General features: G+C 45.1%; 1 protein-coding gene across 1 annotated transcript in view; it reads left to right on the top strand.

Annotated features, from left to right (window-relative positions):
* Nucleotides 1-6,236, top strand: part of LOC120916413 — a 60,090-nt gene extending 53,854 nt beyond the window's left edge. Inside the window, exon 8 of the mRNA XM_040327373.1 lies at nucleotides 5,701-6,236. Coding sequence (XP_040183307.1) covers nucleotides 5,701-5,891 — 191 coding nt within the window. The 3' untranslated portion in view covers nucleotides 5,892-6,236. The remainder of the gene's footprint in view (nucleotides 1-5,700) is intronic.
* Nucleotides 6,237-16,762: the final 10,526 nt, after the last annotated feature.

The raw sequence follows: 16,762 nt of genomic DNA, 5'->3' as shown, positions 1-16,762 counted from the left end.
CGCGGTCGTGCAATGCTGGACCAAAATAAAATGTACCGTATTTATTCGTGTATAACGCACAAAATTTTATACCCAAAAAAAATTCCAAAGTTTGGGTGCGCGTTATACACGAGGACTCAGTGGCGGCCGGTCCATTGAGGGCGCAGGCGAATTGTGAGTTCGCACTGCGCCTTTCCTGGGCTGCAGCCGCTCACTGTACGCGAGGGTGAAGAAAAAAAAACGTCCCCACGTCGCGTACAGTGGGCGGCCCGACCTGGGGGTGAGAATTCCTTACTGTATAGTCGCCGCTTCAGTTCCTCGCCCGTAACGGTAAGCATTGCTTTTGTTAAGCATTGCGGTTGTCCCGATACCATTTTTCTGTCAGTTCCCGGGTGCAATGTTATACTTTTGTATCACCTTGCCCCCCCCCCCGCCACCGCCGCTACCGCTTAAGGCTATTATTATTTTTTTGATGCTGTACATACCTTTTGTACAGCATATTCACCCGTGCATCCGGGTTGCGAGTCCCGCGGGAGTGGGCGTTCCTCACATGCTGTTGATTGACGTTTTGCCCAAAAACGAGCTCCCCCCCGTCGCGTAAGCCGCGTCACGATTGGCGAAAGGAGCCGAACGGCGATGCGCATGCGCAGTATAGCGCCGACTCGCCGTTCGGCTCCATTCGCCAACCGTGACGCGGCTTACGCGACGGGGGGGAGCTCGTTTTGGGCAAAACATCAATCACAGACGTGCTAGGAACGCCCACTCCCGCGGGACTCGCAACCCGGATGCACGGGTGAATATGCTGTACAAAGGTACCGGTATGTACAGCATCAAAAAAATAATAATAGCCTTAATCGGATTGTAATGTGGGGGGGCAGTGTAATAAAAATTAACTCGAGAAGAATGGGAACAACTCTTTGGTGTATCTGATGATGAATCTGACTTTGAAGCATTTTAAATAAATATTGTTACCAGTAATTTTATTTCAGTATTGTGTTTATACCAGTTTACATTGTCAATAAATGATTTTTGGCAATTTTAACCACTTCAATACCGGGCCTATTTTGGCACTTCTCTCCTACATGCATAAATCATAATTTTTTTGTTAGAAAATTACTGTTAGAAAACCCCCAAACATTATATATGTTTTTTTAGCAGACACCCTAGGGAATAAAATGCCGGCCATTGCAACTTTTTATCTCGCACAGTATTTGCGCAATAATTTTTCAAACGCCTTTTTTGGGGGAAAAAAACGGTTTTGTGAATTAAAAAATAACAAAACAGTAAAGTTAGCCCAATTTTTTTGTATAATGTGAAAGATTAAGTTACGCCGAGTAAATAAATACCCAACATGTCACGCTTTAAAATTGCGCACACTCATGGAATGTCGCCAAACGTCAGTACTTAAAAATCTCCATAGGCATCGCTTATTTATTTTTTTACAAGTTACAATTTTAGAGTTACAGAGGAGGTCTAGTGCTAGAATTGTTGCTGGCGCTCTAACGCACGCGGCGATACCTCACATGTGTGGTTTTAACGGCGTTTACGTATGTGGGCGGGACTTACGTATGTGTTCGCTTCTGAGCGCGAGCTACCGGGGACAGGGGCGTTTAAAAAAAAAAATTTATAATTTTTTTATTTATTTTACTCAATTTCTTTTATTTTTACACTTTTTTTTACATTTTTTTTTTTGATCACTTTTATTCCTATTACAAGGAATGTAAACATCCCTTGTAATAGGAAATGTGTGTGACAGGTACTCTTTATGGGGAGATGCGGGGTCAATAAGACCCCACATCTCTCCTCCAGGCTGGAAAGCATTAGATCGTGAAAAAAAATTCACTGATCTAATGCTTTCAGACGCGATTGCGGCTGTGTTTACATTTCAGGACCCGGGCGTGACGTCATAACATCGCGCCCGGGCCTCCGACGATCATAGAGATGACTGGTGACCATCTGGTCACCAGTCTACTCTATGGTTTCCATCCGACGCCGGCGGATCATTTCTCCGGGTCTCCGATGGCAAAGGAGAGCCCGGAGAAGCACCGGATGGCGGCGGGAGGGGGGGGGCGTCCCCTCACGCCGCCTATAAGAACGATCAAGCGGCGAAACCGCCGCTATGATCATTCTTATGGTGCACAGAATCGCCGGCTGAAGAGATGGATATCTGAATGATGCCTGTGGCTGCAGGCATCATTCAGATATCCCCACTCAAACCCAGGACGTCATTTCACAATGGGTGGGTATTGAAGTGGTGAATGATTTTATACTGATTTTTAATCGAAAATTAGGGGTGCGCGTTATACTCGAATAAATACGGTATGTCCCTTTTTCCCACAAATAGAGCTTCCTTTTGGTGGTATTTGATCACCTTTGCGTTGTTTATTTTTTACACTATAAATAAAAAACGACCGACAATTTTTGAAAAATATATATATATATATTTTTTACTTTCTGCTATAAACCATATACAATAAAAAATGTAAAAATCAAATTTCTTCATCAATTTAGGACAATATGTATTTTGCTACATATTTTTTGCTAAAAATAATCCCAATACGCTTATAGTAGTTAAACAAAAGTTAGAGCGTCTATAAACTATGGGATGTATTTATGAAATTGTTATTGATTCATTTTTTTTTTTTTGCTAGTAATGGCGGTGATCAGTGACTTATAGCACGACTGCGATATTGCGACGGACAAATCGGTTACTAACGGACACTTTAGACACTTTTTTGGGGACCAGTAACACCAATATGATGATCAGTGCTAAAAATATGCACTGTCACTGTACTAAGGGCACTGGCAGGGAAGGGGTTAATATCGGGGGAATCAGAATACAGGATCCATGCTTTCCTTACTGACAGAACGGCGATCTGCCTTGTTTACATAAGAAGATCACCGTTCTGCTTGTGAACAAAATGATCGGTGGGTGTCGGTGGATATCGGGTCCGCGGGATACACTGATCAGCTCTCACTGTGTACAATCACGGTGGGAGCGTTCTGCGTTTGCTACGCAGAAGTACATCACACCCATCCGAATCCCCCCCCCCCCCCGTCGCCCTTGGAGTCGGGATAATGTGTCAGAACTGATTTGGATTGCGGCAAGTACATTATAGAAGGATATGCTTTATTCATTTGTCATTTCAGATATAGCCACTTCTTTAACCACTTCCGGACCGCCGCATGTACATTTACGTCGGCAGAATGGCACGGACAGGCACATTGGCGTACCTGTACGTCCCTGCCTAGACGTGGGTCGGGGGTCCGATCGGGACCCCCCCGTACATGCAGTGGTTCCCGTGGCTTCAGGAGCGATCCGGGATGAGGGCGCGGCTCTTCGTTTCTAGCTGCTCCGTCGCGATCGCTCCCCGGAGCTGAAGAACGGGGAGAGCCGTATGTAAACACTGCTTCCCCGTGCTTCACTGTGGCGGCTGCATCGATCGTGTAATCCCTTTTATAGGGAGACTCGATCGATGACGTCAGACCTACAGCCACACCCCCCTACAGTTGTAAACACACACTAGGTGAACCCTAACTCCTACAGCGCCCTCTGTGGTTAACTCCCAAACTGCAACTGTCATTTTCACAATAATCAATGCAATTTAAATGCTGTGAAAATGACAATGGTCCTAAAAATGTGGCAAAATTGTCAGAATCGCCATAATGTCGCAGTCAAGAAAAAAATCACTGATCGCCGCCATTAGTAGTAAAAAAATAAAAAATTATAAAACTATCCCCTATTTTGTAAACGCTATAAATTTTGCGCAAACCAATCGATAAACGCTTATTGCGATTTTTTTTACCGAAAATAGGTAGAAGAATACGTATCGGCCTAAACTGAGGAAAAAATAAATTTTATATATGTTTTTGGGGGATATTTATTATAGCAAAAAGTAAAAAATATTGCATTTTTTTCAAAATTGTCGCTCTATTTTTGTTTATAGCGCAAAAAAATAAAATCCGCAGAGGTGATCAAATACCACCAATAGAAAGCTCTATTTGTGGGGAAAAAAGGACGCCAATTTTTTTTGGGAGCCACGTCGCACGACTGCGCAATTGTCTGTTAAAGCGACGCAGTGCTAAATTGTAAAAACCCCTTGGGTCATTTAGCAGCATATTGGTCCGGTCCTTAAGTGGTTAATATGACTGTGCAGTGATGGCAATCCTGACGCCTGTGCAGTTCTCAGATTTTTGCTGCAGAGTTGCAATGTTGCAGTCTGGTCATTGGGGGGGGGGGGGGGGGTGAGGAAATGCTTAACCACTTCCCGCCCGGCCTATGGCCGATTTACGTCCGGGAAGTGGTTATGAAATCCTGACAGGACGTTCCAGAACGTCCTGCAGGATTTCATGCCGCGCGCGCCCGTGGGGGCGCGCATCGCGGCGATCGGTGATGCGGGGTGTCAGTCTGACACCCTGCATCTCCGATCTCGGTAAAGAGCCTCCGGCGGAGACTCTTTACCACGTGATCAGCCGTGTCCAACCACGGCTGATCACAATGTAAACAGGAAGAGCCGCCGATGGCTCTTCCTCACTCGCGTCTGACAGACGCGAGTAGAGGATAGCCGATCGGCGGCTCTCCTGACAGGGGGGGTTCGCGCTGATTGGTTATCAGCGCAGCCCCCCCTCGGATCGCCACACTGGACCACCAGGGATGCCCACCCTGGACCACCAGGGTGGGCAAAAAAAAAAAAAAAAAAAACAGAAAAAAAAAAAAGTTTAAAAAAAAAAGCAGAAAGAAAAAAGATGCCAGTCAGTGCCCACAAATGGGCACTGACTGGCAACAATCAGTGCTGCCACCCCAGTGTCCATCAGCGCCACCCCAGTGTCCATCAGCGCCACCCCAGTGTCCATCAGCGCCACCCCACAGTGCCCATCCATGCCCAGTGCCCACCTAGCAGTGCCCATCTGTGCCACCCATAAGTATACATCAGTGCCGCCCATGAGTGCCCATCTGTGCCGCCTATGTGTGCCCATCTGTGCCGCCTATGTGTGCCCATCAGTGCTGCCTATGTGTGCCCATCAGTGCCGCCTATGTGTGCCCATCAGTGCCGCCTGTGTGCCCATCAGTGCCGCCTATGTGTGCCCATCAGTGCCGCCTATGTGTGCCCATCAGTGTCGCATACCAGCGCCGCCAATCAGTGCCACCTCATATGTGCCCGTCAGTACTACCTCATCGATGTCCATCAGTGCCATCTCATCGGTGCCCATTAGTGCCGCCATATCAGTGCCCGTAATTGAAAGAGAAAACTTATTTACAAAAAAATTAACAGAAAAAAATAAAAACGTATTTTTTTTTCCAAATTTTCAGCCTTTTTTTAGTTGTTGCGCAAAAAAAAAAATCGCAGAGGTGATCAAATACCACCAAAAGAAAGCTCTATTTGTGGGGGGAAAAAGGACGCCAATTTTGTTTGGGTACAGTGTAGCATGACCGCGCAATTGCCATTCAAAGTGCGACAGTGCTGAAAGCTGAAAATTGGCTTGGGCGGGAAGCTGCGTAAGTACCTGGTATGGAAGTGGTTAATCCTGCCTGGAGCAGAGTCATGACATCATCTTAGTCTAGCCTAAGTCAGTGACCACCTATTAAATATAAAAGGTATTGTATTGTGCAAGGAAGGCACCCATGCAGGCATGTAGTGTTACCAAAAGGTTAGTTGTTTAGCGTATTAATCTTTTTTTTAAAGACTTTTTTTTTAAATATCTATTTTCTTTTATGTGCAGGTGATGTGGACACGCACTGGTCCATGCGTGGTTGTGCAACTCAAGAGTTTTGTTCGTCTGAGCTTGTGGTTCCTGGTGCCAAATTCAACTTCATCTTTACGTCGGAAAAGGACTGCACTAACAGCGGCTCCACCCATATCCTCAGTGTCCTCATACTTACTGTGGCTGTTTTTTGGACTCTGTTGTTCTAGGAAATCTTTGGCGCACTGTTTGTTTTACATTACACCGTTCATATATTTTGCTTTATTAAATTGTGCAAATTTCCCAATTAAAACTCTACTGCCCTATCCAATGACATCTCCCAAAGCTGAAGTTGAAAGACTTTATTGTGAGAACCCCTGTTCAGAAATGATACCATCATCACTTAATGGACACACCCCCTGTATAGAAGGGTTTGTTCACCATTACCAAAATCAGCCTATGTAGGTAAGGGGAGCCTTTAGCTTTGACTGAAGTTGGAAAATGCCCGTACTATAGGTGTAGGCCATCTAATGCCGCGTACACACGATCGGAATTCTGATGGAATAAAATCCAATGGATTTTTCCATCTGAAATCTGATGAAGCTGACTTTCATCAGTCTTGCATACACACTATCAGACTAAATTCCGACTGTGCCAAAACGCGGTGACGTAAAACACTACTACGAGCCGAGAAAAATTAAGTTCAATGCTTCCAAGCATGCGTCGACTTGATTCTGAGTATGCATGGAATTTTCTCCGATGGAGTTCCACACAGACGATCGGAATTTCCTATCGGTTTTTTTATCCATAGGAAAAATTTAAAACATGTTGGGCTAGATTCAGGTACCTGCGCTGGTTCTTACGGCGGCGCAGCGTATCGTATTTACGCTACGCCGCCGTAACTTACAGGAGCAAGTGCAGTATTCACAAAGCACTTGCTCCGTAAGTTGCGGCGGCGTAGCGTAAATGGGGCCGGCGTAAGCGCGCGCAATTCAAATGTGGAAGGGGGGCGTGTTTTATGTAAATCTATGATGACCTGACGTGATTGACGTTTTGTACGCCGTCTGTGTACATATCCCAGTGTGCATTGCTCCCAAGAATGCCGCAACGACGTATTGGTTTCGACGTGAACGATTTACGCAAACGACGTAAAAAATTCAAATTTCGAAGCGGGAACGACGTCCATACTTAACATTGGCTGCGCCACCTAATAGCAGGAGCAACGTTACGCCGAAAAAGCCTTACGCAAACCACGTAGAAAACTACTGCCGGGCGCACGTACGTTTGTGAATCGACGTAACTAGGTAATTTGCATACTCTACGCCGAAAACAACGGAAGCGCCCCTAGCGGCCAGCGTAAAAATACACACAATTTTACGCCGCCACATTCAAGTTACGTCGGCGGAGGAAGCCTATTTTTTAGACGTATCTGCCTTGGAGAATCGGCGTAACGATACGCCATCGCAGATTTGAAATTACGGCGGCGTATCTGGAAATACACCGCCGTAAATGCTTGCTGAATCTAGCTCGTTCTATTTTTTTACACCAATGAAAAAAAGACTGATGGGGCCCACACACCATCGGTTTGTCCGATGAAAAAAGCCCATCAGACAAACCGATCGTGTGTACGCGGCTTAAGTTCCTCCTGAAGCCTGGCCAAAAAACTCCCAGAGATGGCAGCCCCACCATCCTGACTTGTTGCTAGGACGTTGCTAAGGCACTCCTAGCCGTTACCGCTCACCCTCACTATCATAAGGGGCGAGCTCTCAAACTACCACACATACGTGGTCCACTCTTATCTCTGCCACAGAATTGCAGACCTAAGAGCTACTGCGAAGGGGGACAGAAAGCGCATTTGAGATGGTTTAAACTGAAGAAATTACTCCTGTGATAGTGGCGGTGAGCAGTAATGGCGGAGAGTGCCATAGCAATGTCCTAGAAACAAGCCAGGATCGGGACTGCCTTCTCTGGGAGTTTTTTTTTGTTTTTCATTTTCGAGAGATAGCAAGGATGTTTTTATCTACAGGCACCATTGACCTGCATAGGCAGTTTTTTGGGGAAAAGTGGCCTAATTATTTGAACACTATTGGGGAACCAATCAACTGTCTGTAAACCAATGCTTCAATTAGCAAGTTTTTTAGCAGTCAGAAAATGGTTAGATGAGCAATCAAGTATTTCCAATTTGGTAAAAAAAAAAATGGGTGGCTGGGGTTTGTGGTAGTCACTCCCCGTGTACAAGTCTTTTGCATTATAGGGCGCGGTGCTTGTGCATGTATCCGACTCCCATCTCTTTTAGACATACTGTATTGGAAAGTCACTCCCTGCGGAAAAAATGGCCACATCTTTACTGAGCCAACTAGGCACATCTGCCCGACTTAAAGTGAACCTTTAAGGGCAGAATTATGGAAGTTGCCTTTGCTAATTTGTTTTTTGAAGTCGCAGGCCTAGGGGCTGTCATCCAAAATGTGACTTCATTTACTTGGAACAGGGATGCACCCAGAAAAGTCTGAAACACTTGCTTTAGCTTAGTGACTTGGTAAATGGTGAAGGACCAGGGCTTTTTTTTCAAACAATAGGTGCTGGAACTCAACCACGACCCCCCAAAACCCCTCCACCCACACACACCCTCCAAATCCCATCAAATAGTGGGTGTGGTCAGTCAAATTTCACAAACAGTAGAAGGGTCTTAAAGGGGCATTAAATACCAGGATTGCATTACGTACAGAGTGCAGAGTTCAGAGGGGTTACATACAGAGTGCAGAGCTGTCACTTGTATACACAGAAACCGGACTTCTGTGTTTACAAGTGATTGCGGTGAGCAGCCCCCCCCCAAGGGTCTGAGCCAGAGGTAGTGGAACTGAGTTCCACCCAGTTCCCCCTGAAAAATAGCCCTGTGAAGGACCTACTCTAACGTGTGGCAGCCTCCTCACCACCAGTTTTGGCCCTAAAAGGCTAAACCACAGCAGAGCAACCACCTACATTGCACAGGTTTCAGGGCTCTTGAGGCTTGACCCCATACATTTAAAGCCTAACTCTGGGCAAAAAAGTTTTCCCATGCAGTGATGCAAAGCCCGCCTTGCATGAGTCAATTGCATGTTTTGTCTAGAGGCGAGGAGAAAGCTCATACCTGCCTGATCCACCTCATGGTCCAGTGGTGGACTGCTCCTGGTCTATGGAGCCTGCTCTGGGCTTGATGACATCAGAAACAGTCCACAATCCAAAACCAATGAAGTGCATGGGGGCCGGACTGGTCTTGTGCTGGGAGGATTGGAGGATTGGGTGAGTGAATCTCCTTTGCTAAGATTGCAAAGACAAAGATAAAGGACCCTCTTTAAATGGGTTGGGTAGCATGTGGTTTAAATGTTGGGGTCGTCGTCACCAGCTAGCCCCCCCCCCCCCCCTGGCTGCCTTGTAAAAGCTTAGCTCAAAAAATTATATTAAAAAAATTCCTTTAAACCGTTTGCATCGGGTAAATTCATAACCACTGTCCTCTCCGTTCTCCTATTGATTTTTCTTGATTCCAGGCAAGCTTTTTTGAAGCTTTTGGAAAGACGCAAAGTAGGATACTATAAAGTGTCAATTGAGTGACAGCTCTGGAGATTGCCAATGGCCCTCAAAGATGGTGGCACCCAACAACCTCAGGGCATTTGGATATCTACAGAAGGGAGGCTTTTAAATGTAAATAACATTCTTAAATCAAGTTAAAGGCACATCAAGTCTGGTGACAGGGACTCTTTAAGTTTAGTGTGGAAACCCTGTAATATCCAAGTAAAGTGAACAGATATGTGGAGGTCTATGAAAAGCTAGTACTGGAGGTTCAAGAAAATGAAGGTGTAAGATAAAGGGGGGGTAGCTGGTGATTAGGTCAATACATTTATGGGGGGAAAGCTATATTAGAAGTATTACAATGTTTAAGGTTTGACCCCGTCCATACTTTTACTTGCCCTGGTTGCCAAATATGAAACATCTAATATGGCATGGAACTTTTGGAAACCGGAAATAAGCCTTATACTGGTTGTTATGCCTTATTGCCTTATTGTATAACATTTTGAGGAATGAATTCTTACTTTTTTTAATCATTTTAGTTTTGTTTTGGGTGAAGTGTGTATTTTGTACTTTCCATTAAACAAAATAAAACCAAAAAGTTACAAAATTATTTCTAGCACTGTTTTTTTTTTTTCAGTCCACCAAAACCAATAGTTTCATTTATTTTTTATCAGAAAACAACTTTATTGAACAAGTTGTAGGTATACGACATAGTAAAAAAAAAAAAAACATAAAAAGAGAAAACAATACTAGTAACATAGCACTGGCCTGTGACATAACAATCAGCTATATACAATTTATCATGAGAAAACCTAAAACTTTAATATCTTAACTCAACATGGCCAATATTTCCATAGTTGGAAGATTCTAGAGAGTTAAAGGGGTTGTAAATGTACAATTTTTTTTCCCTAAATAGCTTCCTTTACCTTAGTGCAGTCCTCCTTCACTTACCTCATTCTTCCATTTTGCTTTTAAATGTCCTTATTTCTTCTGAGAAATCCTCACTTCCTGTTCTTCTGTCTGTAACTCCACACAGTAATGTAAGGCTTTCTCCCTGGTGTGGAGTGTCGTGCTCGCCCCCTTCCTTGGACTACGGAGAGTCAGGACACCCACTAACACACAGCTCCTTTCACTATCTGCAACATAGAGAGCGTCCTGACTCTCCTGTAGCCCATGGGAGGGGGCGAGCACGACAATGCCGCCTATCTGTGACCATCCGTGTCACCTATCTGTGCCCATTCATGCCGCCTATCTGTGCCCATTCGTGCCGCTTATCTGTGCCCATCCGTGCCGCCTGTCTGTGTCCACCCATGCCGCCTATCAGCAGGGCTGGACTGGGACAGAAATTTGTCCCTGGACTTCATCCAGACTGGCCCACTTTGACAGGTCTCTCCCATGGCGGCCGGACAACTCCTGCCCCCCCCCCGGCCACCCAAGCCACCTCTCCCTCTTCACTAGCCACTAGCCCTTCTACTTTATTAGAGTAGAATGGCTGGTACTGGTACTCTTATAGGCAGTACCAGTGGGGAAGCTAGACATTATTTCACCGGGGGCAAAGAATCAGTTTGGTGCTCCCCCTTATGGGACAAGATTGGGCAGAAGTGAGAATCTCCCAGGCCATAGCTGTTGAGTCAGTTGTCTGTCCCCTCCCCCATGCTCCTCTGTCGTCCCCCCTGCTCCTCTGGTCCTCCCCCTGCTTCTCTGTTCCCCCCAGGTGAGCGCTTGCGGGGAGGGAGAGGAGGTGAGCACTGGGGGAAGGGAGAGTTAGAGGAGCGGAGGGGGCGGCAGTCCCCTGTCACTGAAGCTGGCCCACTGAGCCATCGGCCCACCAGGAAACTCCCTATAGTCCCAATGGCCAGTCCATCCCTGCCTATCAGTGCCCATCCGTGATGCCTATCAGTGCCCCATCAGTGCTGCATATTAGTGCCCATCAGTGCCCATCAATTCCACCTCATCAGTGCCACCTCATCTGTGCCCATCAGTGCCGCCTTATCAGTGCCCGTCAGTGCAGCCCCATCAGTGCCCATCAGTGAAGGAGAAAACGTACTTATTTACAAAAAAAATAGCATTTGTTTTTCAAAATGTTCTGTCTTTTTAAAAAAAAATTGCAGAAACTAAAAATCCCAGAGGTGATCAAATACCAACAAAAGAAAGCTCTATTTGTGAGAACAAAATGATACAAATTTAGTTTGGGTACAGTGTAGCATGACCGCGCAATTGTCATTCAAAGTGCAACAGCGTTGAAAGCTGAAAATTGGTCTGGGCAGGAAGGTGTATAAGTGCCCTGCATGGAAGTGGTTAAATAAATAAGGGGCGGAGCACTGGGGGACATTGTTTTGTTTTTTTAAATAAAGGAGTTGTCAAAAACTGTGTGTGTGCTTTTATTTCTTGTTGACACCTTTTTGGTGAATAGGTAGGGATATTATGTACCCCATACTCATTCACATAGGAGGGGAGGGATCTGGGGGTCCCCTTATTAAAGGGGGCTTCCACATTTCAATAAGCCCCCTGCCCGCAGACCCCCACAACCACAGCCCAAGGTTGTCGGGAAAAGGACCTATTAGTTCATTTTAACCACTTTCCATCCATCCAGAATGCCAAAAATGCCTTCCAACTAGAGATGGGCCGAACACCCCCTGGTTCAGTTTGCAAATAGAGAAGGGCCGAACACCCCTCGATTCAGTCTCCAGCATCGCAAAAGTTTGAACCGGAACAGCGAATCCCATTTGCGTCTATGGGACCTGAATTTGAAAAATCAAAAGTCCCCATTTTGAAGGCTTATGTGCAAGTTATTGGTCATAAAAAGGGTATGGGGGCCTGGGTACTGCTCCAAGATTTAAGCTCAACCAGCACATCTGTACTTTGTAGGACAGGCCGTCTCCTCTAGTTACTGAACTTTACTCACTGCTTCATGCACTGAATCCCTTGGTTGAGTTCTCTCTGAAGTCGTCCCTGCCACTTCATAGCCTCCTGCTCATGAAGGATCCTCTCTCTAGTGCTTCCTTAGAACTCTATCCCTCTAGAGTCATTCCCAGATCTTTGGCAGGCTTTCCTCTGCATAAACTCGAATGCCCGGATAGGCCTCAGACATGCCTAGCAGCCGGCAGCCACCTGGATAAGCCTCAGGCTTCAGGCCTAGCAGCCAGGAACTGTACACTCATCCACCCAGGCCAAAGCCCTGGGAGGGAACACTGACCCTGATCACTGGACTTCCATCCATTATATAGCTTTTCCCAGCATGCATCGCAGAAAATATGATTGGCTGAGAAAAGTATGCTTATCCATAACTTATAGCTCATCATACTAATGTCAAAGGCAACAGTGCCACCTACTGACAAACGGAAGAAGCCACAATCAAATGGAATTTAGCACAGAAGTGATGTAATCACTAAATACTACAAATTAGCCAGGTTGACTACCACCCAGCATAACTAAATTTACCTGCAGGCTACTCTAGGGATGAGGGTGCTACACTTATTTAGAGTTTTTTTTATACATTTTGGGGATATATTGGTTATTATGTTATGTTGATGAGACTTTTTTTGAGATTTGGCATGCTCAAAGCACAGCAATCACTTGTTCCTGACTATCTGTTCTTGGAACTGCTTTTTGATCTTAGCATGCGCTGTATCATTTGAAGGAAAAATACAACTAGGGGCAAGAACAGTTTGCACTGAAACCACCTCACAATGTATTATATAACTTACATTAAATAGATCCCTTTATCACCATAGATAAAATAAAAGTTAGGCATATACTTGTTAGGCCTCTCATTAAAACTGTCCTGATGTTGGACAATATTACACTTTGTTCCTTGTCTCTATTAAATTTGGGCCTGGCATTTTTAATTAAAAGTTTATTTTGCCCAATTTTACACTGATGTAATTTCTACAGTATCTTACATCCTGCAATCTTTTTCTCTAGTAAATTTAAACTTAACCTTGCTATTTAGAATTGTCCTGCTGCTGGACAACTTTACAGTGCTGTATTCTCTGCAATACCATCATTCTTGTAGTAAAACCTCAAACTGTGCTGTTTGTCTCTATTAAATTTGGGCCTAGGCTTGCTATTTTAAATTGTCCCACTACTGGTCAATTTTACACTGCTGTGTCATTTGTGACCTAATAATTTATGTAGTAAATTGCCTGTCTGTACTATTTTACACTTAAGTTAATTCTCTCTCATCATTACAAATGTCCTGCTGCTTGCCAATTCAAAATTGCAGTATCATCTCTTAATCCTTAGGCTTCATTTCGACTGACGTTTTTACAGCCACTTTTCTGAGCGTTTTTTACAGCTTAAAAAAGCCTGTCCATGTTATTCTATGGCATCATGCCCACATAGGCGTTTTTGAGCTGCAAATGGCATAGGCATTTTTGAGCTGTAAAAAAAACAAACACAGGACCAGGGTGTTCTGAAGCTCCAGAGTAGAGCTGTAAAAACGCCAGAGATTAAAAAACGCTCAAAAACGCGCAAAAATGCTCAAAAACGCTCAAAAACGCTACCACTGCGTTTTTGAGCTCCAAAAAAGTATTTTTTTTTTTTTTTTTTACAAAATAAACATGGACAGGCGTTTTTAAGCTGTAAAAAAGGCTAACACAAGTGGCTGTAAAAACGCCAGTGGAAATGAAGCCTTAATGAGAGCTTGATAGAAACTCCCTGGATCCCTCTATTGATGTACATTAATAGTGAAAAAATATATCCAAATTTATCTCAAAGTTATATAATTTTTAAAAACATATTTAGTTTCAATCTTTTGATTAAAGGTTTTTACAAATAAAGTAAATTCCAATATTAATTTCGAACAATACGCAATACTCACAATTTAAATTGCATATAAAATCAAATATAAAATGACTGCACTGAGCGAAAGACGAAAGACACAGCAACATCCCTGTTGCTAGAGATCATTCCCTCTAATATAAATGTCCTCAGCACAAGTTTGTAGAAAGGCCATAAAACATAAATGTCCCAGCATGTCTTTCTATTGTATGATAGCAATGTGATTGGATGGGGTTCAGACTATGTCCTACACCTCAGGAGGTGCAAATCCTCTCAACCAACAGGAGAGGGATGCTCTAACCCCCCACCACCGAATCCCTTAATCACAAGCAAAGAGAAGAAAGGAAAAGTAGTAAAAAGGAGAACAAGAGACAAGTAATGGAAGAGAGGAAGGGGAAAAGACTCCACGCTCTAGTCCATCCTATTCAGGCAAAACCCTAATAAGGCATGGTCCAGGGATCATTAGTCAAGTATCGAATCCAAGGGCCCTATACCTTTTCAAACACCTTCAATTTATCCTATAGAATTGCTGTTAACCGTTTAGGCCTCGTACACATGATAGGATAGCCAGTGGACAACAGTCTGAAGGACCGTTTTCATCAGTCCAAACCGATCGAGTGTAAGCCCCATAGGTTATTTAACCTTAGGTTAAAAAAATAAGAACTTGCTTTAAAATGTATCCTATGGACTGGTAACCGATAGGTCAAAACCGATCGTTAGTATGCAAAAGCATCGGTTAAAAACCCACGCATGCTCAGAATCAAGTCGACGCATGCTTGGAAGCATTGAACTTCGTTTTTTTTCAGCACGTCGTTGTGTTTTACATCACCGCGTTTTGACACAATCGTTTTTTTAACTGATGGTGTGTACGCACGACGGACCATCAGTCAGCTTCATAGGTTAACCTAAGACAACGGTCCTTCAGACCGTTGTCCTCTGGCTATCCTATCGTGTATACAAGGCCTTAATATTTTCATAAGTCAGGAAAGCTTATTGTAACGGGAGTCACTTTAGGGGCACAGGGTGAATGAGAACCCCACTATGGTCTGTGCTAGTCACATTTAATGCGGTCAGATATTGTATATATATTGTGTGTTGGCTGATGTATACTAGTAAGCTTGCTGTGATGAAAGGGGTGAGGTGTGATTGCATTCCATTGTCTATTGTGGTAAGTAAGTCAGCTATGTGGATTGGAGCTTGGTAGTCAGTCTGCATACCTATTATGGGATGTTTAAGTGTCTTGCTGTGAGGAAAGGGGGGGAATCACTCCAGCAGCCCCCCCCCCCCCCCGCTGGGACTGTTTGCTGAAGGAGAAGTTTGAACACACCTGACCTGTATCACCATTGTCATTGGACAATTTAACCCACCCTGTTTCCCAAGGGTGGGAGGGATGTATTTTGAAGAGAAATGTATTACCATGTGCAGATAATAAAGAGTCATTCCCTGTTTTAAACCTCAAACAAGAGCTGTGTGTCTCGTTTCTGGGGGGAATTCTTATGGGTCTCGTTCGTTTGCCTGATTGTGGAGTGTCGATAAGCTGTCGTGGATGTGATGGAAGGTCGTAAACGGTGGTGACCGTTACAATTGGTGGCTAGCAGCGGGATAATTCCTTCGCTTAAAGGACAGCTACAAGGACTACTGGAGAACCGTGGCAGACCAGCCAGCAACCATAAGAAGATGGACGTGATCACAGAACTTGTCCAAATGGATGGAGCGGAAAGACCCAACATAACGGAAAGGCCCAGCGTAACAGACAGGACCCCGGAGGAGGCAAGCTTTGATCGGGCTGTCAAACTAAGACTGGCACACTATGGTCCTAACCCTCTACCAGAGATCATAGACCGAGTTATAGCTGCTGTGGACGCAAATTGGCTACGGCAAAGACGTTCTGCAGCAGCAGAAGTCACAGCAGCACCAACTGAAAGGAGAAAGATACATTTTGCCGCTTTTAAGAACTTCATTGAAGCTGAAGGGGAGATTGATGGGTACCTTGCTGATTTTGAACGGCAATGTGCCCTACACCGGGTGCCCACAGAGGAATGGGTTACCATTTTGTCTGGGAAATTGTCCGGCCGGGCCAGTGAAGCGTTCAGGGCCATCCCAGACAAGGATATTATGAACTATGGACTGGTAAAAGAAGCACTTTTGGCCAGGTATGCCGTCACACCGGAGGCATACCGGAGGCGGTTCTGAGAGACGAGCAAGCAGACTGGAGACTCATATACCGAGTGGGCATGCCGCCTACACCGCACAGCATCCCACTGGGTCGATGGATGCCAAGCAGAATCCGGGGAAGAGGTGCTGCAGGTGTTCCTGCTGGAGCACTTCTTTGACAAACTGTCTCGGGAAGTCAGAGAGTGGGTCCGGGACAGAAACCCTTACTCCTTGTCTGAAGCAGCTCGCCTGGCGGACGAATACACAGACGCCCGCAAACTGGATAACTCTGTGGTCAAGACCACAGCTAGGGTGGATTATCAATCAGCCGCACCCCCGCCGGCTATTGCCTACAAACCTCAGTCGGACCGTCCTACAACACCACCTCCAGCGGCCACTTATCCTCAGCAGCCTAGGTTCAACTCCCAGGACTACTCACAGCCCATCAGGTGTCTTGGGTGTAAACAGCTAGGACACAGAAAGCTAGACTGTCCATTGAATCCACCCAGGCAGTCACAGTCATGGAGACAGCCAGAAAGGGGGAACCCCCGCACACCCATGCCTGCGGCCCACTGCATTGAGGAGGAAGAACATTGGGGCGTTCTGCACGAGGCAGATC

This window comes from Rana temporaria, chromosome 10 (genome assembly GCF_905171775.1).
Source record: "Rana temporaria chromosome 10, aRanTem1.1, whole genome shotgun sequence".
Classification (NCBI taxonomy): domain Eukaryota; kingdom Metazoa; phylum Chordata; class Amphibia; order Anura; family Ranidae; genus Rana; species Rana temporaria.
The sequence above is the reverse complement of the archived record's forward strand: the minus strand, read 5'-3'. Positions and strand labels throughout refer to the sequence as shown.